The sequence below is a fragment of the Asterias rubens genome, chromosome 17, assembly GCF_902459465.1.
Source record: "Asterias rubens chromosome 17, eAstRub1.3, whole genome shotgun sequence".
Taxonomy (NCBI): Eukaryota; Metazoa; Echinodermata; class Asteroidea; order Forcipulatida; family Asteriidae; genus Asterias; species Asterias rubens.
This window is the reverse complement of record NC_047078.1, coordinates 12,310,854-12,337,347: the sequence shown is the minus strand read 5'-3', so window position 1 is coordinate 12,337,347 and position 26,494 is coordinate 12,310,854. Positions and strand designations below refer to the sequence as shown.

At 39.1% G+C, this 26,494-nt stretch overlaps 1 protein-coding gene across 2 annotated transcripts in view; it reads left to right on the top strand.

Annotated features, from left to right (window-relative positions):
- Positions 1 to 23,424, top strand: part of LOC117301274 (glycogen synthase kinase-3 beta-like) — a 34,382-nt gene extending 10,958 nt beyond the window's left edge. For both annotated transcript variants that reach the window (XM_033785156.1, XM_033785157.1), the window contains exons 2-9: positions 9,330 to 9,535; positions 9,921 to 10,022; positions 14,103 to 14,216; positions 16,716 to 16,846; positions 17,631 to 17,737; positions 19,340 to 19,533; positions 20,312 to 20,498; positions 22,071 to 23,424. In XM_033785156.1, coding sequence (XP_033641047.1) covers positions 9,330 to 9,535; positions 9,921 to 10,022; positions 14,103 to 14,216; positions 16,716 to 16,846; positions 17,631 to 17,737; positions 19,340 to 19,533; positions 20,312 to 20,498; positions 22,071 to 22,231 — 1,202 coding nt within the window. In that variant the 3' untranslated portion in view covers positions 22,232 to 23,424. The remainder of the gene's footprint in view (positions 1 to 9,329; positions 9,536 to 9,920; positions 10,023 to 14,102; positions 14,217 to 16,715; positions 16,847 to 17,630; positions 17,738 to 19,339; positions 19,534 to 20,311; positions 20,499 to 22,070) is intronic.
- Positions 23,425 to 26,494: the final 3,070 nt, after the last annotated feature.

Sequence of the window (26,494 nt, the reverse complement as noted above, 5' to 3'; positions counted from 1 at the left end):
GCCTTCAGGCCTGTTTTTGGAGCAGCGTGTTTTTTGCATGCGGGGGTTTGAACATAAGCAGAGCTTGGAGTAGGAGCCCAAGCGGAGGTTTGAGAAAGGCCCCAGTTGACATTCTGTGGAATGGATCTACGTTCATGTAGGATGACTTTCAAAAACGACAGCTTCATCTTTGCCACTGGCTTAGGCTGTGTCTGACTTAGTGGCTACAGCTACGGCTAGCGCTACATGTACATGTAGATTTCTGTGTCATCATGTATGATTATTTATTTGTAAATATATTCCAATTTTTTTCTTGGAGGTTGTCGGGGAAGAGCAATGCGAGTGTGAAACTGTCAACCATATTTTTTCTGAGAAATATTCCCGAAAAGCATTAATTAAAAAACATTCACACTCACAGGTCAGTATGGCACTTGCCATACAGGCAGTTTGGAACGTTTACATGTAACTGGCTTGACTCTCATTTTCATGCCATTATCAGTGCTGACTCGGGCCTGTATGCTTTGTTGTCTGAAATGGCAAGGGCACCGAGGCATTGTCTTAATGGTAATGTAAAGGGCATCCTATGAGCAAATTGTAAGTTTCTGCTGTAACGTGTCAAGGGCACCAAAGCAATGACCAGGGGCATGGGGGCAATGACCTTTGTTGCCTCTGTGAAGGTCCGGCCTGCTGACTTTTATCAGTGTAAACAAATGTCAAAATAGCACTGTATGCATGTTGCAATGAAGTAGATGAGATTGTGATCCCATAGATCTTCACTTTTGGCTGGAGAGTGGGGGGGGGGGGAGATTTTGTATCAGGTTATTGTTTTGCACTTTCCTGCACATTATTATTTGCACATCCATTGCATTATCCGTGGCTGTCTGATGGTAAGCACTGTTTACATGACTAACAATGCATCTCTCTCCAAATGCACTTTTCCTGGTTACACAGTCTTGCCCTCCTTGCAGAATGGCAACAAGATACCCCCCCCTCCCCTTCCGGTTCATTCCATTTTCATTTTGCACCTAATAATGTATGATGTATGTACCCTTGCCTCCTTTGAATTGTTATGCTCTGTACTATTTTCTGCATGTAGCATTTGGTAACAAACTTGTACATCACCACCCTCCCCCCCTCCATAAATGGTACCTTTCCCCGAACTCCTAACATGGGTTTCATGGTGACAGGTTCCCTTCTTAACCTAGCAAATGATTAAAATGTCACTGGTTCCATACCTGTGTTATATGTTTACCTTTTTGTCAGGTTTTGGAGGTAGAGTAATGTAGATGCAGTAGTAATGTGATCACCATTGAGGTGCCTGCTGTTGCATAAGTTACATAGACTTGATGTGTAGCAATGTGAACGTTGGTCGTAGTGTATAGCACCTGTATAGTGTTCTTAGCGTTATGTAGATCTACATGTACATTGTCCTTGTGTATTACAGTTAATAACGCTACCTGTGTTTGTGATTAGCAGGTCTCTGCTATTTTAAATATTATTATAAAAATGTGTCAATTGCTGGAGTCAAACATCAATCACCAGCAATCATTTATTTCATAATAATCTAATATTTCTTTCAGTTGATATTCGATTATTCTACTCTTGATTAAGTTGGATACACTAGGTGTGTCCTTCCCCCTTCTACCCAAAACACTGACCCATGTTGATACATCCCTCCAGGGTGTGTGGAATGGCCCAGCTTGGGACTTTACATGATGATGTAATATCCCAAGATGGGCCATTCCACACACCCAGAGGGGTGTTTCAACATGGGTCAGTGATTTGGGTAGAAAGGGGCAGGACAACAAATCTGCCAGCAACCTTTGTGTATAAAATCAGTAAGTTGGTTCTCAGTTGGTACAATTAGATCTTTATGCAGGCCTGATACTTTACGGAAGCAACAAATGTGATTGCCCCCATGCCCCTGGTCATTGCCTTGGTGCCCTTGAAATACACGACAGTAGAAATGTTCCCTTTAGATCATTACCCTTTACCAAGGCGAAAAAGACCTTGCTGCCCCTGCCCTTTCAAAAACAAAAACAAACATTTACATGCCTGTAGCTGTATGTAACAAATTATTAAATTTAATTAAGCAAACAAAAAAGCTTTTGAAACTAATCTAGGCAATACCTGCACATCTAATCAACACACTTGGACTAAAATAGTTGATAAACAAATGCAAAACAAACCCTGGTAACTCGAGATTCAATGATTTGTTATAATTTTCTGAAAGCAAGGAAAGCGAGTCACTGCTCTTTTATTCCCATTCATAAATGCCCTTTATATGTTAACAAGCAAAATAATTTCACAAAATAAACAATGTGACACTGTTTCTTTTGCAAATTTTCGAAGTTTGCAAATTTTCACAAAATTTGGTAAAAATGTTTTGTGCACGTCGGTCAGTGTGTATTCGCGCGTGTACACACATATTACGCGCTGTTTTTAATAGCTATGAATTGCGTTCTGCGTAATATAAATTGGCGTACATTAGCATGCTGCCAAACACATGAAGCCAGCCGGTCTTAAACAGCTTCAGCGGTGTCTTTATCAACCGTTTAAACTCTCTCAAGTAACGCGCTCTCCACCAGTTAGTAGGAATAGCGAAACTGTCTGGGGTATTTATGACTGGTTATTATTATCAAGGGGCCATCCAGCGGTGACCAGGGGGCAAGAAGGCAACTGCCTCCATACATGTAGATGGATTGCACATCTTTGATGAAATGTGCGGAGCACGTACACACGTGCACTTTGCTATTGTACATGTATGTCATCAAATATGGCAGTCGATGACGCTTTAAGTACCGTCATTAGCAGAGTATTTTTCTATGCGCCAGGAGTGTCTTTCTGACAGATATGGCGCACTACAAATGTGCATTAATATTATTATTATTACGACCCTAGCAAAGCCCAACCGAGTCAACAAGTTGGTTACTGGTTGGTCTGAACCGCATCGTCACTGCGCTCAACCGAACACACGAAAACGCGCAACCGATGACCAATGTTTCTGGTTGGGGTCGCCAAAACGACTTCCAGTATTTACAATCCATTTGTTACCTCCAAGAACTTGATAATCAAGCCAGGCATACACTGTACGCTGAACAATGAATGTGTGTACCTGTGACAGGTTCAGATGTAGCTTGCCCACCCATTGACTTGTATTTGAAAGGCTAACTACCCTTACATTGACATACCATGCATTCCGTGCCAACCATGCTATTTCATCACAGTGGGTCCAGTGTCATTGTTTTGATTACAGACAATATAGAACATAAGAATGCACTGACACAACTGTTGACAAGTGACGTCACAGCATTGGTGAGGTGACAGCTGGTCACGATGAAAAAGTCACAGTTTTTTCTTCTTTTCATGTCATGTAAAAGTAAAGATGTCCTTCCATATCAACTATTCATCCACTGGTAAAATCAACCATCAAGATTTATTAGAAAATGTTTGTTACAATTACAAGCTGGTATATTGCAAGTTTTATTAGCAACTGCCTGGCTTTCCATGTTATGGTGAAATTTTGGAAGTCTCCCTGATAATGGAAACCGCTTCAATGGTTTATAACTACAATTCAAACCAAAATTACGTTGTAAGGTTAAAACCAAAATTTATATTCTTTATCCCTGATGCAAATTTAACATCCCCTATTAAATCATTGCGGTTGCCGCTGCTAAAACCGTCGAGCTGCCTCTAGCTACCGGGCAATCTCGGTGGTCAAGTTGGTATAATATAACTGCTCTAGAATTGCAAAGGTGGGTTCGGATCCCACCTGAGTTTATGCCTGTGATTTTGTTCACAGAACTCGGGGAAAGTATTGAGTATACAGTGCTAACACATCTTGTTTGGTCATGGTTGAGTTTACTGCAATTTTCCTCTGGTAAGAGTGTATGAGAACAATTTAAATTGGTACAACAGCCTACCACAGCAAAGGCAGTTGATGTGGATTAATTAAGGCATGGATACACACAAATTAAAAAGGAAAGAGAACCACACATTAGAAGAAAAAAAAACCTGACAAATAAAGGAATTTTTGATTTGGCGATCTGTATTCTCTGTCTGCCTCACTTGTCGTGCCTGTTAATCCCAAGTCAATCCTAGAGATGCCGCGGCGATGTTTCCACTACCCGTGGGTTTAGTAGAAACGGAATTATCTGATGCCCATAGGATGGATTACGAGTCTGATAGCCTAAGGTGATATCGCTGACTAGGGGTCGAGAGCGGTGTCTTCCTCCACTTTGTGCCTCTTAAAGGTACTGGGCACGTTTTGTTAATATTAGTATTCCAGTGTTCTCATGTGGTGTATCCCAATGCATATAAAATAACAAATCTGTGAAAATGTTTGCTAAAATTGGTCATCGCTGTTGCAAGAGAATAATGAAAGAAAGAAAAACACCCTTGCATTACTTTGTGTGCTTTCAGATGCATAATAAAAAAAAGGCTTATTTGAATGAGAAATTACCTCTTTTTCAAAAACTATGTTACTTCAGAGGGAGCCGTTTCTCACAATGTTATATACTATCAACAGCTCTCCATTGCTCATTACCAAGTCTGTTTTTATATTAACAAATATTTTGAGTAGTTGCCAATAGTGTCCAGTGCCTTTAAAGACTCACAGAAGCAGATGATTTATAATGGAAAACACTGTGAATATCAGAGACGCTGTGGTTGTTATTGCCGGCAAGATACGATGCTCGGCTGTAGTAATCGTAGCTTTAGACGGTAGAACATCTGCCCGTTAGCGTCTCCCAAAACCTGTACCCTAATTCCATGATTAGTTAAAGTCACTATACATTGTACCATTGTCATCAATTTATTGTTGAAGTACATGTACATGTACATGTAGGTAAGTTAAAGGCACTGGACATTATTTGTAATTAAATCAAAATAATGTTAAGCACTAAAACCTACATGTACTTGGTAACGAGCAATGGCTCTATTGCTCGTTGCCAAGTAGGTTTTATGGCAAGCAATATTGTTAGAAATAGCTCCCTCTGAAGTAATGGTAGTTTTGAGACAAAGATAATTTCTCACTCAAACAATTAAAGACTTCAGCCGTCGATTTCACCAAACTCTTCCTAACTTCAGATTAATCTGAGGACTTAGGACGGGTTAAGTTTTGTATCCAAATACGTAGGACGCATTGAACCCATCCTTGTCTTAACTCGAGTTAGGATTAATCCTAGAGTTTCGTGAAATTGCCTGAAGGCTTTTATTCGGCATCTGAAAGCTGACAAATTTGTGCAACAAGGGTGTTTTTTCTTTCATTACTCTCTTGCAACTTTGATGATCACTCGAGTCAAAATTTTCACAGGTTTGTTATTTTACCCATATGTTGGGATACACAAAGTGTGAATACTGGTCTTTGACAATAACCAAACGTGTCCACTAGCTGATTCAATGAAGTGCTGGTATTGGGTTCAATGGGTCCTAACATTTATGGATATGGAACTTATCTCGTCCCAAGTCCTAAGATTAATCATAATTTAGGAAGAGGTGAAATCAACAGCAATTCCTGTAAAGTTACGATACCTATTACCATTGGCATCAATTTACCAGTGAAATGTCAGAGGGTGTATTGTGTGTTTAGTTACATCCAAACTTATGAATGAGTTTTAGTGAATGGATGGTGGATGGCTTGGTTGCATCGGCATGTTTAACCGTTGGGGCAAAATGCGTAGGAATACCCCATAATCTCCTGGAGTGTTTGTGACACTTCATTGTTGAATGAATCCCTAGTGCATAAATGAATTGTAAAGGTCATAGAGAGCTGCGTATTATCAAGACATGTTCGCAGTGTAAGGGTTTTTTTTCCTTTGATTTTTTTCGTCGTCTTCTTGATTTTTGAATGATTGTAGCTTTAATTAGCTGCGTGAAGCAGCTGTTGTGAGTGTTGAATGCACAGTGAGGTAACTAAAGATTGGCATCACGAAATTCCATCGTTGGGCATTAGTATTATTTTGACTTTAAGAAGAAATATCGGAAGCCTTGCGGAATATGTGGCAGTTAATGTGTTCAATATTCTGGGAGTACACTGAGAGGGTAAATTACATGCAGCTATAAAATGGTGAAAAGCAAAACACCTGTGGTTTGTGTAAACTATACGTGTAGAAAGGCATTGAAACAATTTTTCAGCTTTTCAATTTCTGTATCAAGATTTTTTTTGGGGGTGGTCAGGGCGCATTTCACTTAATATCACACATCCATTGTCAACTTGTTTTTCTTCACAAAGATATTAGGGGCTATTCACGTTTATCAACATTTTTACAAACTGAACAATTTTTCAATACCCCTACCTAAAATTTTGCAAAGGAAATTTAAGTATTTTTTTAATACACACTTTTTCACATATGCCTAACTACAAAGGCCTAAGTAGGATTTGAAACTTTGCATGGTGGAAATACGATTTAGAAAGGTTTGCGGTAACACCATGTAATGACTATCTCTAATAAGTTGGGGTGGTTCTGAAAAGAACCGTTGGTTTCAACTCGACGTTTCAATCAGTACGCTCTGATCGTTATCTGGAGAAGAAGAGTCCAGCTTTCTCCAGAAGATGATCAGAGCATACTGAGCAAACGTCGAGTTGAAACCAACGGTTCTTTTCAGAACCACCCCAACTCATTGGAGATAGTCATTACATGGTGTTACCGCAAACCATAAAGGTCTACTTGATACTTGAATGTAAATTTCATGCAAGCCCTGTTTATTTCAAGCACATAGGTGTATTATCATAAAAGAATTGTGGCTAATGCCCCGCCCAATAATTGCTTAGCAGATCAATTTTTTGAGAACCATTTCTGAATGAAATTTTGTCCTGGTGTTGTTATGGTTTACGACTACACATGCATTGCCATCTAGTCATGTGCTACCCACATGCACTGGCATGTGACTTGCCACTGTATTGTATGGTAATGCACATGTGCAATACATTCACTGTGTAATACAATGTGTGTAGATTGTACATGTATAGTGTGCGCACTTTCCTCCTTGTAAACAGTGATACTCACCATGCTCACTCACATGAATGTGATTGGTTGGGTTAGGTCATGGAGCAATCTAGGTTATTGCTCCATGGTTAGCTTCATTACACTAAAAAGACCTTTTCACACGACAGCAATAAAGCGCGGGTCCCTCGCTTCATTTGAGCATGGTTACGAAGTTTTACCAAGTGCTTCTCGTGTCAAAGCACAATAATGTTTATACTATGTCCTCAAAGGTTGGCAAATTTGAGAACATTTCACTAGGCACATGGTCAGTCCAAATATAGTTGTCCATTCACACAAAGTGCAACCTGAACAATTTCAAAACCATGCTTAAATTAAACAAGGAACCCCTGCTAAAATTGCTGTAGTATGAAAAGGACTTATCACAGTACAGTTCTCAGTGGAGACTTGATAACCCAATTACCGTAACCCTGTGGGTATGAGTTGTGCATGGAACATATGTTTTTTTATGCCAATAGCTGTGATTGTGTACAGCTTTGCGGTGAGGCGAAAATGCCTTGTGCACAAGTACTGTAGATTGCTGTTGTAGATTGCTAATGGATGTTACCGATGTAGCTTCTGCACATTGTGTGCACGGTACATTAAATGCTTAAAGGCAGTGGACACTATTGGTAATTACTCAAAATATTTATCATCATAAAACCTTTCTTGATTACAAGTAATGGGGAGAGATGGATGGTATAAAACATTGTGAGAAACGACTCCCTCTGAAGTGACATAGTTTTCGAGAAAGAGGTAATTTTCCACGAATTTGATTTCAAGACCTCAAGTTTAGAATTTGAGGTCTCGAAATCAAGCGTCAGAAAGCACACAAATTCGTGTGACAAGAGTTTTTTTTTCTTCTTTCATTATTATCTCGCAAATTCGACGACCGATTGAGCTCAAATTTTCACAGGTTTGTTATTTTATGCGTATGTTGAGATACACCAACTGTGAAGACTAGTCTTTGACAATTACCAATAGTGTCCACTGTCTTTAAAGGTAAATGTTGATGCATGGGTTGCGACAATCGTGTACAATATCATACATTTAAGTTTGTCAGCAAATGTAAGTAAAATGTTAATTTTGAATTTACGCTTACACCAATGTGTGTTAGCACTGTTATACTTCGTACTTTCTCAAGTTCTGTGAAAAAAATCACAGGCATGTTACTCACGTTGGAAGACACTGCTCAAGAATTGCAGGGGTTCATAATGCACATGAGAATGCTGGTATTTTACAAATTACCAAGGGTGTCCATTGCCTTTAATCCATTGACCTCCCTAACATTTTTTTTCAGGGAGTTTTTGGTGCTTTTGTCCAGAGTGTCCTTGTCTATTCTATCTTGTTGTCATTCCTAGAAAACTTCGTCAAATGCTGCACTAACAGTTTACTTCTTTAATTCCTAAATGGGCAAGTTTTGTACTTGGTTCACCCATTGGTGTTGTCTGACTTTCTTACAATGCCAATTATCTATATTTATAAGCCATTTGCGTGTAAGATTTCAATATTGTCTGGTACAATGACGTGCTTGATCACCACTTAAATTTGAATTCCTCAGACTATCGAGACAGTTGCTATGTCATATGACGAGGGGCAAGCTTTTGTGTATGTATATATATATTTTATCAAAGTCTTATATAGCGCACGTATCTACCAAACAAGGTACTCAAGGTGCTGAGTATATACAAACTTTCAGAAAGATAGGTTATTGCAGTGATGAATTCTGAGACCCAATTATTTAGCACCTTATAAGGGATTACAAGGTGCTACGGCGCATTAAGCAGCCACAACCAGGAACACCGGGGCGAACCCCTACTCTTTTCGATAAGTGCACTGGGTTCTTTTACATGCATTACACAACACATGGGACCAACGGCTTTACGTCCCATCCGAAGGACGAAGCAATGGTTAAGTGTCTTGCTCAAGAACACAGTGTCACGGCTGGGGATTCGAACCCACACTCTGCTGATCAGAAACACCAGAGTTGTTGCATAAGAGATGGTGAACACGGATACACAATTCTGAATGGATGTGTACTGCACAATGGTACTAGGGTTTGCTCATCTGGTGGTTGCCATTGTACACAAAAGTTTGCTTGAACCAATTGACATAGCAACTGTCTGATGTAGTCTGAGGAATTCAAATGTAAGCAGTAGGCCTACATGGTGACTAAGCAAGTCAATGTTCCAGACTTTATTCAAATCTAACTTGCAAATGGCTTAATTGATATGTGTCTCATATAACAATTACTTCTTTAATTCCTAACTGGGCGCGTTTATGACTTGGTCCACTAACCTGGTGATGCCCAACTTTCTTACACTGCCAATCATGTATATTAATTGCTATTGTCTCATTACCAATCAGACAAAGATGGCAATCGGGTCACAACGGTCATGGCAACTGCCGGCGCCATGGTCAACGCCAGGCAAGAGGAACGGAACATGGAGATCTCATACTCAGAAACCAAAATCATCGGCAACGGATCGTTTGGCGTGGTACACCAGGCTAAGCTAACCGACACGGGAGAAATGGTGGCAATAAAGAAAGTTCTACAAGACAAACGATTCAAGGTAGGAAGTAAAAAGTATTGTTAATTTAATTATTGAAGGTCATAAGCCCCAGCCGAAAAAACTTACTTGGTAAAGGAATCCGCATCATTTGAATTTGTTGCAAAACAATTTCCCTTCTGTTGAATGTGGTTTTAAAGAAACGGATTCAAAAACATTTCAAATGTTTCTTAGATTTTGCATTACCCCATTTACGTAATTTTCTTCCTGTGTGGACATAAACACTATAGATTTTTGATGATATCTCAAAAACGCTTTTGAACTGAATTTTTCACAGGTTAGTTGTATGATATATTTCTACATTTTGTATAGGATCATTTTGATATGACTTCAAAATTGTAAACTCAACGATTTTTTTTATTGCAATTTTTTCTTCTTCCAATTCCAGAATCGAGAATTGCAGATAATGCGTAAACTAGAGCACTGCAATATTGTTAGGCTGCGATACTTCTTTTACTCAAGCGGAGAAAAATCCAGCAGCTCGGGGAAGGTAGGTTCATCAATCTTGGAAATGTGTAAGAGTCTGAGAACCTTTCTTGCCATTTATTCTACAGTTGCGGAGTTGATTTCTCTCTAACTCCCAGAGGTTCTACATGTTCTATGCGGCAGTAGAATAAAAAGCAAGACAAATTCTCAAAGAATAAATGTACACAGCAGAGTACAATAGAATACACATGGTGTCACCCAAGGTTTTATTATTATTATTATTGTTTTTTTTTCGACCAAAACAGTGCAAAACAAGCCAAGATTTGGTAAAAGGGTGTCAACATTTTTTCACTTGCAATACATTTACATGTTAATGACAAATGAAACAGTGTGTCCCAATTTGAAACAGGGTATCCAATTTAGAATATGTAGGTTGTCCCAATTTAAATTAAGGTGTCCAAGAGACACCCGGGGAGACCCCTCTGGCTAACGCCATGTTGTTACCGCAAACTGAAATACATTTATCATTATATGTGATGTACTTTTTAAAATCTGTTTACATTGAACATTGTGTATTTGTACTCTCAACCTCTGTACCAAACTCTGTGTGTAGTATGTGCCCTTCGTACTTGAACTGACTCACATACATGTATCACTTGACATTGTAACCTTCATCTTAACCTTGTCCTACTTCACCCCCCCCCCCCCCCCCCCCCCAATACCTTCAAACCTTGACAGACATCAGGGATTATTTCCTCTTTCCAATTGAGCCAACGCTGATTCACAGTTCAGGGGAATAAAGACTGACAGATACCCAAAGATTGCTTACATTCAGTGACTCTCAAGTTCATGTTTGGTGTCCCCTACCACCCAAAGTACAAAGGGATTTAACACACTATTGGGGTGGCATCTACAGTCAGTAGAGTAAACGCTGATTCACAGTTTAGGGGAATAAAGACTGACAGAGATTCAGAGGTTGCTTACATTCAGTGACTCCCAAGTTCATGTTTGGTGTCCCCTACCACCCCAAGTTCAAAGAGATTTAACACCATTGGGGTCGCATTTACAAAAGGTCAGAGGTTAGATTGTGTCTGTCATCGAAACCAGTAATGGAGAGGTGTCAGTTTTGCAGCTGAGCCAATTCTTGAGTTAGTGCGGAGCTCCATTATTACTGCGGCTTTCTCAATGAACTCCTCATTGAACATTTTTCTTCTTGAATGTTTTCCTTGTTGTTCCTCCATTTACTGTGGCCTTTTTCAATGAACGGGTTCCTTATGAGCGTGTTCCTCACTGGACACACGTCGAATATACATAAGGAAATACCTCACCACTACTTCACGTCGCACTGTTATCCAGTCTCTGGTTGTCTCTGGTTGTCTCTGGTTGTCTCAAACATTGACTATTGTAATGCCATTCTCTACGGAGCTACATGTTGTCAGATTGCCAGACTACAACGTATCCAGAACCACGCAGCTCGCTTAATCACTGGAACTAGCAAATTCCAACACATCACCCCCATCCTTCAACAACTCCATTGGCTTCCGGTTTCGGACAGAATCAAGTTCAAAATAATGCTCTTTGTTTGGAAGTGCCTTCACTCCTCAGCACCTGTCTACCTCAACAATCTTCCCTCCATTTATCATCGCGACAGCCGACTCCGTAAATTGGACGCCGCAACAAAACTTACCCCCACCATCTGTAAGAAACTGGTTGGTCAGGGTGTCTTTGGTTATAGCGGCCCCAACGTATGGAACAAACTCCCCCCAGAAATCCGCCAGTCTGACTCAATCATGACATTCAAAAAACTGTTGAAGACCGAAATGTTCAGAGCCCATTAATTTGTTTATTGTTTATTCTCTTTCTGTTCAGCGCCTTGATCTAGTGTCTAGGATACAAGTGCGCTTTATAAGAACTTTGTATTATTATTATTACATGATTCTTATTGAATAGAAGCATATAATATGGATTTTCTTTTCCAAGACTCAGATGCTTAAATATATATCATTGTGCATCATGTAAGGGCAAATACCTCAAACAATATTCCTGTAAACCGATGTATAGGTAACATCTGTTACTCTAATCCCGCTCTAGTCAATTTTTCTTTGTTCAATCCAAAATCATTTAAAAATGTACCCAGTCAGTTTCCCTTGTGCAGGCCTGATACTTCACGGAGGCAACGAAGGCGATTGCCTCTGTGTCCGTTGGTCATTGCCTTGGTGCCCTTCAAATGCCACAGTACAAATTTGCAATTTCATCATAGGGTGCCCTTTACCAAGAAGAAAATGCCTTAGTGCCCTTGCCCTTTCAAAAACGAAGCATACAGCCCTGCTTGTGGTTTATTATTTGATATCTGATATAAAAATTTGCATCCCCTTAAGGTGATCCCCTGTCTGCCGCTTCCCAGGTTGTATCGTTACCCGGGTGTGATCCCTGGCTACACGGCGGTTGAATGGCTTCTGACAGGCACCCCCCGAACAAAGATATTGACAAAATTGGGAGACCACCAACATAGGGCTAGATAGCTAAGTTGGTAGAGCGCCGGCACGTTAAACCGGAGGTCGATGGTTCAAATCCCGCTCTAGTCAATTTTTCTTTGTTCACTCCAAAATCATCTGTTAAAATGGTTACATTGTGCCTTCAATAATGCACAAGTAAACAAATATGTAAATGACTTTAGGCCTATACGAACATTAATTCCATGTTTATGTTACACACGACAGCCCATAAAGAGCCCAGGGCCTTGTTTTAATGGGGAAAAAAATAATGGGATTTATGGAAGTTGTTTTTTAGGAAACAGTGTTGTTGAATTCCCTGTGAAGCGGTGTCTACAGTATCACTAAATACATGTGTATGACCCCAAAATGTTCACATGTTCGTTATTTTATGCTTATGTTTGGACAAGTTACATGAGGGACACTGTGCCCAATTTCTTAAAGCTGCTTCTGCTAAGCAACAATGAGCAGGATACCAGTCGCAAATTGTACATGGGGCATTGTAATTTGGCTGGTAACCTTAATCTGGTGAGCGTTATTTTGTTATGCTCTGCAACTTTCTGTACTTAAGCAACTCTATGAAATTGGGCCCTGGGATTTGACGTTAACCAATGTAATTAGTGACCCTTCCTTTAATTTGGTAATTATTAGTTTGTTGGCGTAATAGTGGGTGAATGCCATACGCTATGTAGTGTATGTAGTGTATGTATATACACACAAACACAGGGCCAAGGAAATGACCTGTGATACAGTGCAAGGTCACTCTTGATATAAACATTGTCAAGTCATCGCAGAGGTTTTTTATAGCTCCATGATTAGATATAATTTATGACGTATGGTAAGCAGAACAAAACACGCTTAGCAAACAGAATGGGAACCAGTAAAAATAAAACCACAAGGAGTCTGTTTAATAAGGAACCTGCTGAAAAAATGAACTATTCAATAATATTGCTAGTCCAATCAATTTTCCAATCAATTACAATCATGCTTTCCTTACTAATCTCAACAATATTCTAACTGATCACCTGATCACCTGATTTCCTCTGTTTGGTTCTCTCTTTCTACTTTGTTTTAGTGCAAAACTCTGCACATGTACATCGTTTATTTCAATTATTCGTTGACAAAAATCTACATCATTCTCATTCTCAATCTTTCTCATTCTCCATAGCTGCCCCTCGCCTATGGAATGAGCTCGCCGCGGGTCTGAGAGAGGCGATCTCGTTGCCTGTATTCAAAAGCCTCCTCAAGACATTTCTTTTTCCCCACCCATCCTAGTTTGTTTGTTTTTCTTTTGTTTTGTTGTCATAGTCTCATGTAAAGCGCTCTGTTCTCCGTAGAGCGCTATATAAATGCTTCATATTATTATTATTATTATTATTATTATTATTACATGTAGGCAACTATGCACAGTTCACAGGCCTTTAAATAACCCCCGACACCCATAACCTTTGCCGTGGTGCCTTGTGCTTTTGCTGTGGTGCCCTAGTTGCAAAGTCCAATACAATTGTTTATTTGGTTTTCCTCATGCCTACATGTACATGTACGTACATTTTGTAGAAGTGTCCTTTCCTACAAGAAGTTGCTATGCCCCTTTCAAGAGCAAAGTTCTAGGCCTGCCTTCATTTACAAATATTTGTTTTTTTCTTTTTCAGCAAAAGGATGAAGTTTACCTGAACTTGGTGTTGGAGTACGTACCAGAGACGGTGTATAGAGTAGCAAGGCATTATAGCAAAAACAAACAGACAATACCTATATTATATGTCAAGGTAAGGAAACGTGTGTTTTTGATTAATTTGTTTTGTCTTGAATAAGGCCTTGGCCCAATTTCATAGAGCTGCTTAAAGGCACTAGACCCCTATTGTCAGATTGTGATTGTCAAAGTCCAGTCTTCTCACTTGGTGTATCTCAACATATATGCACAAAATAACAAACCTGTGAAAATTTGAACTCAATTGGTCGTTGAAGTTATGAGATAATAATGGAGGAATAAATACCGTGTGGACTTTCAGATGCTTGATTTCGGGACCTCCAAACCTAATTCTGAGGTCTCGAAATCAAATTCAAATACTTTAGTGGAAAATTACCTCTTTCTCAAAAACTACGTTACTTCAGAGGGAGCCTTTTCTCACAATGTTTTATACCATCAACAGCTCTCCTTTGCTGGTTACCAAGTAAGTTTTTATGCTATCAATTATTTTGAGTAATTACCAATAGTGTCCACTGCTTTTAAGCCAAAAATGTGCTTTTGCTAAGCAAATATAGCAAGATACAGTCATGGATTGTATTTGTGACTGTAATTACTACCTTGTATCACGTACTGGCCCTGTTTTAATAGTCAAATGAAATTTGAGAGGGTACGCACGGTATCGCTATCAGGCAATCCCAACGAGAGATGGCTGACCCAACTGTTAACACTGAAGTAGAAACTGATACCAACTACAGTTGGGACGATTCTACAGTTGGAATGGAGCACCTTTCTTCCAGGAAGTTTTTGAAAGATGAACAATTATACAAATGGAGGTCGTGAACAATAGAGTCATTATCCACCTGCCCACTGCCCTCCCACGGTCAATAAAAACAGACAACACGTAAACGCAACTTTCTGTTTCCAAAGACAAAGGAAGTCTATTCATCATTTGTAATAGATTTCCGATAGTGCACTTACATGCAGAATTGGGATATGAATTTTAGGAAGTTAAAGGACTACTTAAAATAAATGTTGGCATAAAAACCTGGTAACAAGCAATGGAGAGCTGTTGAAACTACCTCTTAAGTAAAGTATTTTTTGAGAGAGAGGTAATTTCTTACTATAAAACATGTATTAAAAGACTTCGGGCCTGAAGCCTTTTTTAGCCATACAAAGGGACACAAATTTGTGCAAAAAGGTTGTTTTTTTTTCCATTATAATCCTGCAACTTCAATGACCAAATTTGTAAAAAAAAAAATCACAGATTTGTTATTGTTTCCGTCGGTTGGGATACACCAAATGAGCATACTGGTAATTAACAATAACCAAAGATGTCCAATGCCTTTAAACAGTAGTTTACAAGGTTAAGGTAGCAGCTCGGAACTTCCACTTCCTTTGGTAGAAACCACTATGAAGTGTCATTATCAAAAAGTGTTGAGCAGGAGATATTTATAGCAAAGCTGTAGGTGGCCGATAATTTGGTCGCTGACTTACTTTACAAAGAGGAAATGATTGTGACGATTGCTTCCCTTCATGTCTGTTTGACAGCGCTGCGTAGTTTGTCCCTGAGTCCATCCTTTGTGTGTGTCACGTAACATGTGGGTTGTCTGTGACTCATGGTACAGTGTAAGGATTCATGTTGTGTGGACGTAACATCTGGAACTTGTGGGTTGTGGGTCAGTGGGTGGGTGGGGGGGGTTCAAGGGTGTTGACAGCTGTGATCTGTAGGTTTCCATGGTGAATTAATCAAGAGCGATCTTGTTGGGAAACGAAGACGCACATTCAGTGCTCGTTTGGAATTGCTACCCTGGAAATTTCAAACTATTAATCTTTGATGACTATCTTGTACAACTGTTGAGTTGAATGTAGACAGAGCGCAAGAAACTTTTATTCCATCGGAGTCAAATTTCTAACTGTACTATGCTCATATCAACATCAGCGTCTTGGTGTTTGAACCTGTGTGCAGTGCACAATATATGTTTAGGGTATATTTGTAATAACAGATATTGAATACTTTTACTTGTGCTGTGGTTTAAACTACGACTCCCTCAGTGATTCCCGGAGCATTCTATTTTCCCTTGACTTCACCGTAAGAAAATAGTATGGGTCGAGGATCACTTCAGAAGTTGTACAATGATCACCCCTGGGGCCGAGTTCACATAGACTGTCCTGACCTAGCACTCTTTATTAAAGTTATTAAAAACGTGAGGGTAGTACTAATATAGGACAAGTAACTCATCCTATCTCCAGTTAAGACTAGCCTTAACTCCTTGTGAAATCTAGCCCTGGCATGCCAGCAGCCTATTGCACAAAATGCTAGTATTAATCCTATCTTAGGATGGGTTCAATGCGTCCTAACGTCTTTGGGTACGGAACTTAACTCGTCTGAGGACCTAAAGATAAATCCTAAGTTAGGAAGAGCATGGCTAAATTGACGACTGGAGTTGTAGCTTTAACCATAGCACTTGAAGCAGTATCTACTTTGTTGTGCCAGATGTTGCTTGTACTGTACTTGGGATTCAGAATATGGCCGGTATTACATTTTGTGATTATTGCATTTCTGTTTTTCTCTTCACAGTTGTACATGTATCAGTTATTCCGAAGCCTAGCGTACATTCATTCTCTAGGAGTTTGCCATCGAGATATTAAGCCACAGAACTTGCTCTTGGATCCCGAATCCGGAGTGCTCAAGCTGTGCGACTTTGGAAGGTGAGTACCGCAAAATAGTGAGCGCCCTCAATGTGGTTTTAACGTAGACCTTATTGAAAATACTCACCTACCACGAATGAGGTGCATTTTGGTCTAGGTAGCGATCAAGTTTGATTGCTAGCTAGACCAGCATGCATCTCATTCAACAGTTATTTCTTAGGCAATGGGTATTTGCGATAAGGTCTAAAGGGAAAATCTCAAAAGAGCGCCTTCAATGGGGTCCTCGGATTATCCACTGGACCATTGTATGAAGGTCTTTATATGGTCTTGACGTGGAAAAAAACCCTCAAAATAGCGCCCTCAATGCAGACCTCGCAATTCCCACTCGTATTAAGGTTAACTTCTTGTGTACAAAATATCAAGTTCCAAGTGTCAGCTTGATTGTTAAGCTCGGTTGATATTTCATGTGAATGTGAATGCGAAGCATATTTGACGACTCATGGCTGTTTTTGTAGTGAATGTTTCACAGGAGTTGAATACAGATCAACTATTGCAACTTATTCCTTGCAAATTTGTGACATCAAAATTTGTATTGCATTTGTAACAATGGTGGAAAGCTTCCCCTTAAATTACATGTATTACTTGCTGGGGTGCTGTATTTTTTTGAGAAATGATCAAAACATTTTCACAACAGCGAATTTACACAACTCTCCTGAAAATGGTGCTCCGTGATTTTATTTTGTAACTTCTACAGGTACATAATTTTACATGCATACATTTTTATTGATAGTGAGTAGGGGTATTCATGTCATTAAACCCTTTCAAATTTTTATTTTTTTTAAAGTGCAAAAACGCTGGTTGCTGGTGAGCCCAATGTATCGTACATCTGCTCACGATACTACAGGGCACCTGAGCTTATCTTTGGTGCCACAGACTACACATGCAATATAGGTAAGTAGTAACTACTGCGCTTGTGTACATTTTATGGAATGGGCGCAATATAAATGAATAAATTATTTATTATTATTAACTACTGGGCCCAATTTCATAAAGTAGGTAAGCGCAAAATCCTGCTAAGCAAGAAAAATATTGCTATACAGAAACAAGTTACCAGCCGAAATTACTCCAAGTTTACATTGTTGTGACTGGTGCCTCACTCACGTTTTGCTTAGCAAAGAAACTTGTCAAGCAATATCTTCTGTTTAACAGCTTTTTTAAACTGGGCCCAGACCAGTGCCCAATTTTATGTAGCTGCTAAACAGGTGAATTTGTGCTTACTCTCGGTGTGTCTGTTTCATAACGGCGCCAGCCATAGATCATGTAGATACATGGAAAGGTATACTTATTTCGGTGCATACTTATGATAAAAAATGACACACAATGCAAATCCAAGTTGATTTTTGTCATGCTGACTATGTTAAGACTCACTTGTTTTTAATGTATATATTTTGTGAGAAATTACTCCATATAATTTATTTCATTGTTGTATGTTTTGTGTTGCAGATCTAGAGGCTCTTGCATTATGAATGTCTTGTATTTCATGTGTTATTATTCATAATGGTGAATTAATATCGATTTTAGGATAGACTCACTTGTTTGAATCTGTATATTTTGTGACAAATTACTTCAAATACATGTATTCCATCATGTTCATTGTTTTATGTTTTGTGTTGCGCAGACTCTTTTGCATTATGCGCAATATGAATGTCTTGCATAAGTGTTATTAGTCAAATAATTTATATTTATTTGTGAATTCTTATTGTATGATTGTATTGTACTATTTTGTATTGATGATATGGCTCTTCATGGATTTAGAAATTGAGTTTGTGTGTTCCTAGCAGGTCTAGGTTCTTGATCGTTCTTTCACATACTCATTGTTGTTTTTATTGATTGTCTACTAACTTGAGTTTCTTATCATAGGCCTAAGTATATGTTTCTATGGAATTTTTCCCTGTTTCACATGTATTGATATTTTCTTGTATTTGTAGTTGACTTTTTGCAAAGAGCCATGGAGCTTTATTAAAAGTAATATACAGGATTAAGGACAATTTTTGTGTGTGTCCTGAAAGCTTGCTGATTATTAAATGTTTTTCAAAAGCAAATTTGTCTTTTGAAAATTTTATGTAAATTTTTATTGTAGTTTTATAGGAAACCCCATGTCTTTGTTTATTTAACAAACACATTTATATTTATGTCTAGTTATAATAAGTAGGGTAGGTGGTCTTAGCTTTCGATCCAAACCGGACCTTCTTCAGAGGCATAAAATAAGTACAAATAAATACATATATCCATTTATAGAAACAGAGAGGGAAAGGGGATTAAGGGAAGGATCCAGAAAGAAGCAGGAAAATTACAGCCGATCAAAGTTTCTATTTCAGTTATAAGTATGTCTAGTTATAATAATATTACTAAGAGAGTTTGCGGTAACACCATGTGTTATCGCAAACCTCTTTTAGTTTTACATGTACTTCCAACATGCAAAGTTTTAAATTCTAGTCATATTTTAATATTATTATTATCTGATACTAATTCTCTTGGATGTCGATTCCACAGATGTATGGTCAGCTGGCTGCGTCCTAGCAGAGTTAATGCTCGGACAGCCAATCTTCCCGGGGGACAGTGGAGTGGATCAACTGGTGGAAATCATTAAGGTGCTGGGCACGCCAACCCGCGACCAAATCCACGAAATGAACCCCAACTACACAGAATTTAAGTTCCCACAGATCAAACCGCATCCCTGGAACAAGGTATGTAGGGATTTGTGTATACAGAGATAGTTAACCCCCCCTACTATAGTTCCCATTTGTGAAATGACCAGCCAAACTTTAAAACCATCTGGCTGCAAGGTACGATTGTATGTGGGTGTGGAGGATGTGACGAATGTAGGGGATTGTGTATAGACAGATGGTTAACCCTCCTACTCTGTGTCCCATTTGTGAAAATAATTACCAGCCAAGTTTTTAAACCATCCAACTGTAAGGGTGTGGATGTGGAGGCTGTGACAAATGGAGGGATTGGTGTATAGAGAATGAGTTAACTGTACTGTGTAAACGCAGTCACCACAGCTTTGAAACGACAAGAGCCTCTGTTAAAGGCACTGGACACTATTGGTAATTGACACTATTGGTAATTACTCAAAATAACTGTTAGCATAAAACTTTCTTGGTAAAGAGCAATGGAGCGCTGTTGACAGTTTATAAAACATTGTGAGAGATGGCCCCCTCTGATGAAAAACGAAAATTTTGAGAAAGAGGTAATTTCTCACTTAATCAATAAAAGACTTCAGCTGAAGCCTTTTATTATGCATCTTCGATGATCAATTGAGCCCAATATGTTTGATGCATATGTTGGGATACCCCATGTGGGAATACTGGTCTGTGACAATTACCAAACGTGTCCAAAGCCTTTAATGAGCTCCAGCGTTTAAGTTTGAAGTAGTTTGTGTTTACATACTAATTTTTCTTCATGATTTGCATAACAGTGAAATAAATGTTGAAATACATAATTGTTGTTTTTGCTTGTCAGGTATTCCGGCCGAGGACCCCGTCCGACGCCATTGAACTGTGCAGCAAGCTTCTGGAGTACACACCTTCGTCTAGGGTCTCGCCGCTAGACGCCTGCGCTCATAAGTTCTTTGACGAGTTAAGAGAAGCTGGAGCCAGGTTACCAAACCAAAGGCCACTTCCACCACTCTTCAATTTCACACCACAAGGTCAGTCTTTCTACTCGTTAACCTCACCCTAATCCATCCCCACCCTCACTTCACTACGAGGGGATTCCTCTGTCCACTCCCTATCCCTCCTCGCTCACTAAGGGCCCGTTCCTCCTCGCTCACTGAGGGGTTTTCATGTGTGTTAGTTTTCTCTAAACAAGAAATAGTACGGAAAATGGTGACATCTGGTTGGAAAATACTCAATCCGATACCCTTCATGGTACTTACATTGGTTTCAGTTAGAAAAGGTTGGCTAGTTTAGTACCGCTTGTTCTTGCACACTAAAACCATCTTTATTCTGGTAGGCCCTACTGCACTGCAGCCTGAATGTGCAGTCAAGTCACATATGTTTTGTTTGGGTTTATTTTAATGGACCGATCCGGCCTGTCAATCAAACTGTGCGCGTTCACCCATTTGACCAATTACAGCAATGATTGTGGTCGGACAAACTCGGTCATGCGTGCGCGTATATTTGGCACGCCCGGCAGAATCGTGCAGAATGTCATTTGGAGTGCTTGTACACGTGTCTTGCTCACGTGCGCGGTGGGCGGAGCTTAGTGGAAAGCCGGAATGGTCCATTGTGCATGCCTGCTTGCTGGTTGATTGATTGGTTTATTCAAAAAAAAAATAGTAAAAAAGCTGTTCACCAGATTTGGCCAGGTGCACTTCCACAATGACATGACTGTCATCAGCGGACCATGGCAAAAATCAAGGAAACTTGTTTTCAAGTACCGTAATAATACAATAATGTGCAAAAAATATAGACGATGTGACCTGTGACATCACATGTTTACAAAAGAGCCACAGAGCCTGTACTTCCTGCAGGCATGAGTTGTACAAAGCTCAACGGAAGAAAACATAAAATCTTATATTTTATGGAGATTGCACTGTCTAATTCTTATCAACTTTTGATATGATGAAAGGCCGCACATCTCAAAACTTGACCAGCTTTTACTTTCATAATTCTTGGTTTCATGTGGAAATTATGACACAAAATGTCAACTTTCCCTTAGGACCAGTGTAGTATATTGCCTGCCAGAATACTGAAAGAATGTACAAGCTCATATTTATTGTAAACAAGGTTCACATGGTCTGAATAATTCCAATGTGCATGCATCTTATTGTGCCTTGAGTTTTACTCCGGGTTTCAATTCTTCTTAGTTAATCCTGAAATATCACTACACTAAAACCACATAAATCACCAAAAGTAAACACTTTAGCCAGGGCTCAAAAGAAAAGGTTGAGTCTTTCTACCCTCTCCTTCACCTCACCACCCCACCCTCCAACCTCTCCGAAATTCCCCCAAATTTTCCATTGTCACCTTACTACAAAATTTGTCTTTCCACCCTATAAACTTACCGTAATCTACCTGTACCCTCCCCTCACCTTCTTCCAACCTCTCCGAAACTACCCCAAATCGTCCATTGTCACCTTACCACAAATTGAGTCTTTTTACCCTATAAACTTACCATATTCTAACCCCACCCTCCCCTCACCTTCTTCCAACCTCACCGGAACTCCCCCAAACCTTCCATTGATGTTTTTTCTCCTCAACCCATTGTATTTCTACAGAACTAGCTATCAAGTCGTCTCTAAACGATCACCTCATCCCGCCCCATGCAAGGCGAGACCCAGTCAGCTCATCTCAGGGAACGTCAGCGGCTAGCGAGAACACCGCCACCACGAGTGTCGCCGGTCTACCAATCCCCGGAGCGATAGGGGGAGGAAACTAATTTAAAACACCGAAAAAGGAAAATAAATCACGAAATCGAAAGCCCACTTCTCAAGAAAGGTACACAGTATGTGAATTTTAATTGTCGCAAGTCGGCAACCCGTTCCCGAGTATAAAAGTTCTCTAAGATGGCTAAAAAAATTAATCGGGAGAAACAACTGTGCACCTTTGTTTCCTTGTTCGTCGCTTAATTTAGACCATACGCAGTTCGGGGACTGATTTTCTGATCTGTACCTGATTAAGCATCTTCAGTCAGCCTCAAGAAGTTATCCATTATTCTGCATATGGATGGGCTATGTCATATTCGTGTGCCCATTAATAAATGGAAAGGCGTTCCAGAATGACATCGTGATTGGTCGACAGGAGGCACCAGACTTTACCAATGGAGGACCGCATCCCGACCTGTTGTTGCAATGGTACAGTCCTTGTTCCTTCATGCCATTGTTGAATCTTTCAAGAGTGATAAACATTCAGGTATGACTGTTCTGAGAGAGCGTCGGCGTCATTATAAGGAAGTGTTCTGGTTTGGTCCCTTCCAAATCACTCGAGTGTCAAATGAAAAGGCGATCTCGATATAGATTGAGAAATGGTCAGAAAACACTTCCTGGACTTTTATCTTTTTATGAATCGTGAGCTTAACAATAATTGGGCAGCTGGTGTAAATTACCCAACCCCTCTTTCCCCGTTTCCCCAAAACAGTGTCAAATGTTTTACGGACTCCAGGAGACGAAGTTTCGACAGAGGACAGAACCTTCAAGAAGTGAAGAACAATTGTAAATATCGGTGGAAACTCTGTCGGGGGGACCTGGACGTGATAAAAAAAAAAAAATTGTTGTTTGTAAACATGCTTGGATGGTCGGACTAAAATATTATTATTTCCTTCTCAAATTAACTTAAAGGAAATCGTTATTGCAAGTAGAATGGGCTGAAAGCTACAGTATTCAGACAGATTTAACTTCAGAGATTATTATTAACCCCTCATTTGGCTAGCTTTAAATGTTGATTGCTCTACTCTTAAACAAAATACCCATTCTCTGAAACTAAGACTGTCTGCTGAAAAAACTTGAAATCATAACTTTGATGTGTTTGGGGAAAATTAGGAAAACGTTTCATGCACTCGACCTAAAAGCCTTGCGCCTTCCGATTATTGGAAGTACATGTACATACGCAGAGTTGTACTCAGGCATACGCTAGCAAATATTGACAATACGTTTAAAGAGCAGGCTGGTACGAAAACAAAAACAAATGTGTAAGCAAATGTTGGGGTGGGATTTAAGATGAAACTTGTAACAAAAAATTCTAAAATTAAATAATTTTAAATGCTTTGAAACTGAATATAAACATCAAGGGGAAAAAAACATCCTGAGGACCTTGTTTCAATGCAGCATGCTTCGGCCAGTTTTGTAAAATTTGGATCCAGAATTCCCCAAAGTTTAAAACAAAAAGCTTGGAGAGAATCATTTTTGACACAGGTAAGCGCTGTTTTTGGAACAATTTTGCTGAAACATTTTGTGCCTGTGTCACTCTGGAGTTCAGGGTTGGAACAACATGAAATCAATGACCTCTGTTGCCCTGGTCTGGGCCCTGGTGCCCCCTTCCAAAGTCTCATAGACTTTACGATTTCGGAAATGGAACTTGAATTACATGGAAGCCACGGCTTCTGTTGCCCTGGTCTTGGCTTGAGTGCCCCTTCCAGAGTCTCATACATGTAGCATCCAATGGATGCTCCTTTGCATAAAGGAGAATGGCCTTGCCCTCTCAAGAATAAAATCCCAGGCTTAGGAAGGAGTCTTGTTAGCCTTCAAAGCTTTGAAGAGCTACTGAGGGCGTCAAAGTTTTGAACGATTCAAATCCAGACAGGCTGTTCATCCAATTTACTTGTCAATATTGCCAGTTAACATAACAGCATTGTGCACTTCATTTGTCACAGTACGTCTTGAAATGTTAAGACAATGCCTGTTTCTTATAAACCAATCCAAAACATTTACTACCCGTTTGGGGAATTTTTTGTTCTACTGGATTTTAGGTGTTTGCAAACCCAAATTTAGGCAAAGTTTTTACTTTTTTCAAATTCAGTTCTAATTTACATTTTATACCAAAACATAATAATTTATGCCTTTTTCACTCTACCAAAGTTCAGATGAAGTCGCGGATTTGGGAAAAAAATCTCGTTCATTCCCCTACAGTTCAGAGGACAACAAATCTTCCATAAATTTTTACCCCAATAGTGTGTCGAATAGAAAATTAGATAAACGGATTTGTAAATATAAACAAAATACCAGTTTTTAGTATTGTTTACTGTATTACTGTTTCACCAAGGTTCGTTTTTTTCTCAGTGTTTTTTTTTTTTACGTAGTAGCTCTTTGACATTCTCCACCACGTTTCATTTTGTCAACGTCATCAGGTAAAAGTCCCCATTAACCTAATGGCAGAATGTGCTGGATATGTAAACAAATATAATGTATAATAATAAACAAAAATGTAATAAAGTGGAAGCAATGAGCAGTGCAATCTTCGAAACAGAAACGGGCATTGTCAAAACGGTCGAACCGGATTTAAAAATAAAACTCATTGTAGATCTTGAAGCCACCTCAAATATTTCATATTTCATTTTATACAGTTGGGTAATAAAATTTGACTCTTTCCTACAACGAGAGCACAAAAAGCTAAAACTCATGTTTAGCGGAATACTTACTATCTGCTTAGCATTCTCCAGTTTACCTGTAAACAGTTTAAATTCACCTGGCAGTTTGAGTGGTATTTTGTTGTTTCTACCCCAAGAGTTTTTTTGGTAAGCACCTTTGCTTACCAGTTGTATGCATCTAGGCCCAAACTTGACAAAACAGCTTGCACTGAAATGGGGTTAGTTTTTAACTGCATAGTGTATGGCACTTTTTATAATCACGGCTTGTGTTTTGGCTACGGTTCTGGTTCTGGCTTTGGCTGTAGTTTCAGTACCAGCTTTTTTCCAACTTTGGTTCCAGCTTCAGTTCCAACTTCGGTTTCAGTTTTCCGGCTTTGGTTCTTGTTTCAGTTTCGGCTCTGTCTTCGGTTTCTGTGTCGGTTCCAGTTTCGGTTCCGGCTTCAAACACAAAAAAGACAAAAGACCAACTTTTGCCCAATTACGTTGAGCTGCTGAAAGTAACTAAGCATAATTTTGCTGACCTGAATAAGGTTACCAGCCAAAATACATTGTCACATGTACCATTTGTGGCTGGTTTCCTGCTAATTTATACTTGGCTGAAATGTGTTAAGCAACATTTTCTGCTGAAGCAGCTCTAAGAAATTGGTCTTAGGAGCCTTTAACATTAATTTCAAAAAGGACCAATGGAACTTAAAAGTGAGGATCTTGTCTGTTATTTGGACTGGTGCCCGGTAGTATGATTTTCTATTGTGAGGATTTGTGAGTAGCAGTCGGGGATTCCACAATCACGATTTTGTTTTACACGTAACTCTGGTGCTTTTGTTTTTGTTTCTGTATTGTTTTAAAAAGTGTTTAATGTCGGATAAAATTATTAAACCGCCTTTAAAATGTGTGGGAATTCTGTAAGTTCTTTTGGAATATTTCACTCATAATTCATTTTATTGACGGCAATGTTATTTTGTCTTAATTTAGAGCAAACATTAACGTGAATATCTTGCCCCCCAAAATCCCACTCTAGTTCAACAAATGAAGCAGAGTGTTGGTTTGTTTCCACCAATGACAAGTCTTGTTTGTGACAGTAGAATCTTTTTAACCAATGATATTCCTCGATAGAAACAAGCACTTACAGGGATTGGATGATAAGTAAAAGAACACCCACCCAAGTTGTTTACTAGATTTAGGTGACTGTTAGTTCTGTGTGTTATTGTGTTTTTTTTTATCAAATTTTATTTACTTTTTTTTATCTTATCTGAGGAAATTTTTAAACCGCAAGCCAGATTTTGTGATGTATGCTGACCCATTTCAAATCTGGAAAAAGCTTTTGAAATTTTTAAAAAGTTTTGTTTTTTATCCTGTCATAATTTTGGAGTCCATGAAGTAAAAGAATAACGAATGTAGAGGGACAAAAAATTATATTTTAAACTGATTTTTTTTTTTCTGTAATTTTTTAATGAGATTATTTAGTGTACCAGTATCGGTCGGAATTGTAAAAATAAAAGTGGATTTCCTTTTGTTTTTAAGATGTTATTACTTTGTTAAAGGACCTCATTACTTCAGAGAACAATTGTGTATCAGCCATTTTGTTTTACAAGGTTAAAGTTCATGAACCAAACTGACATA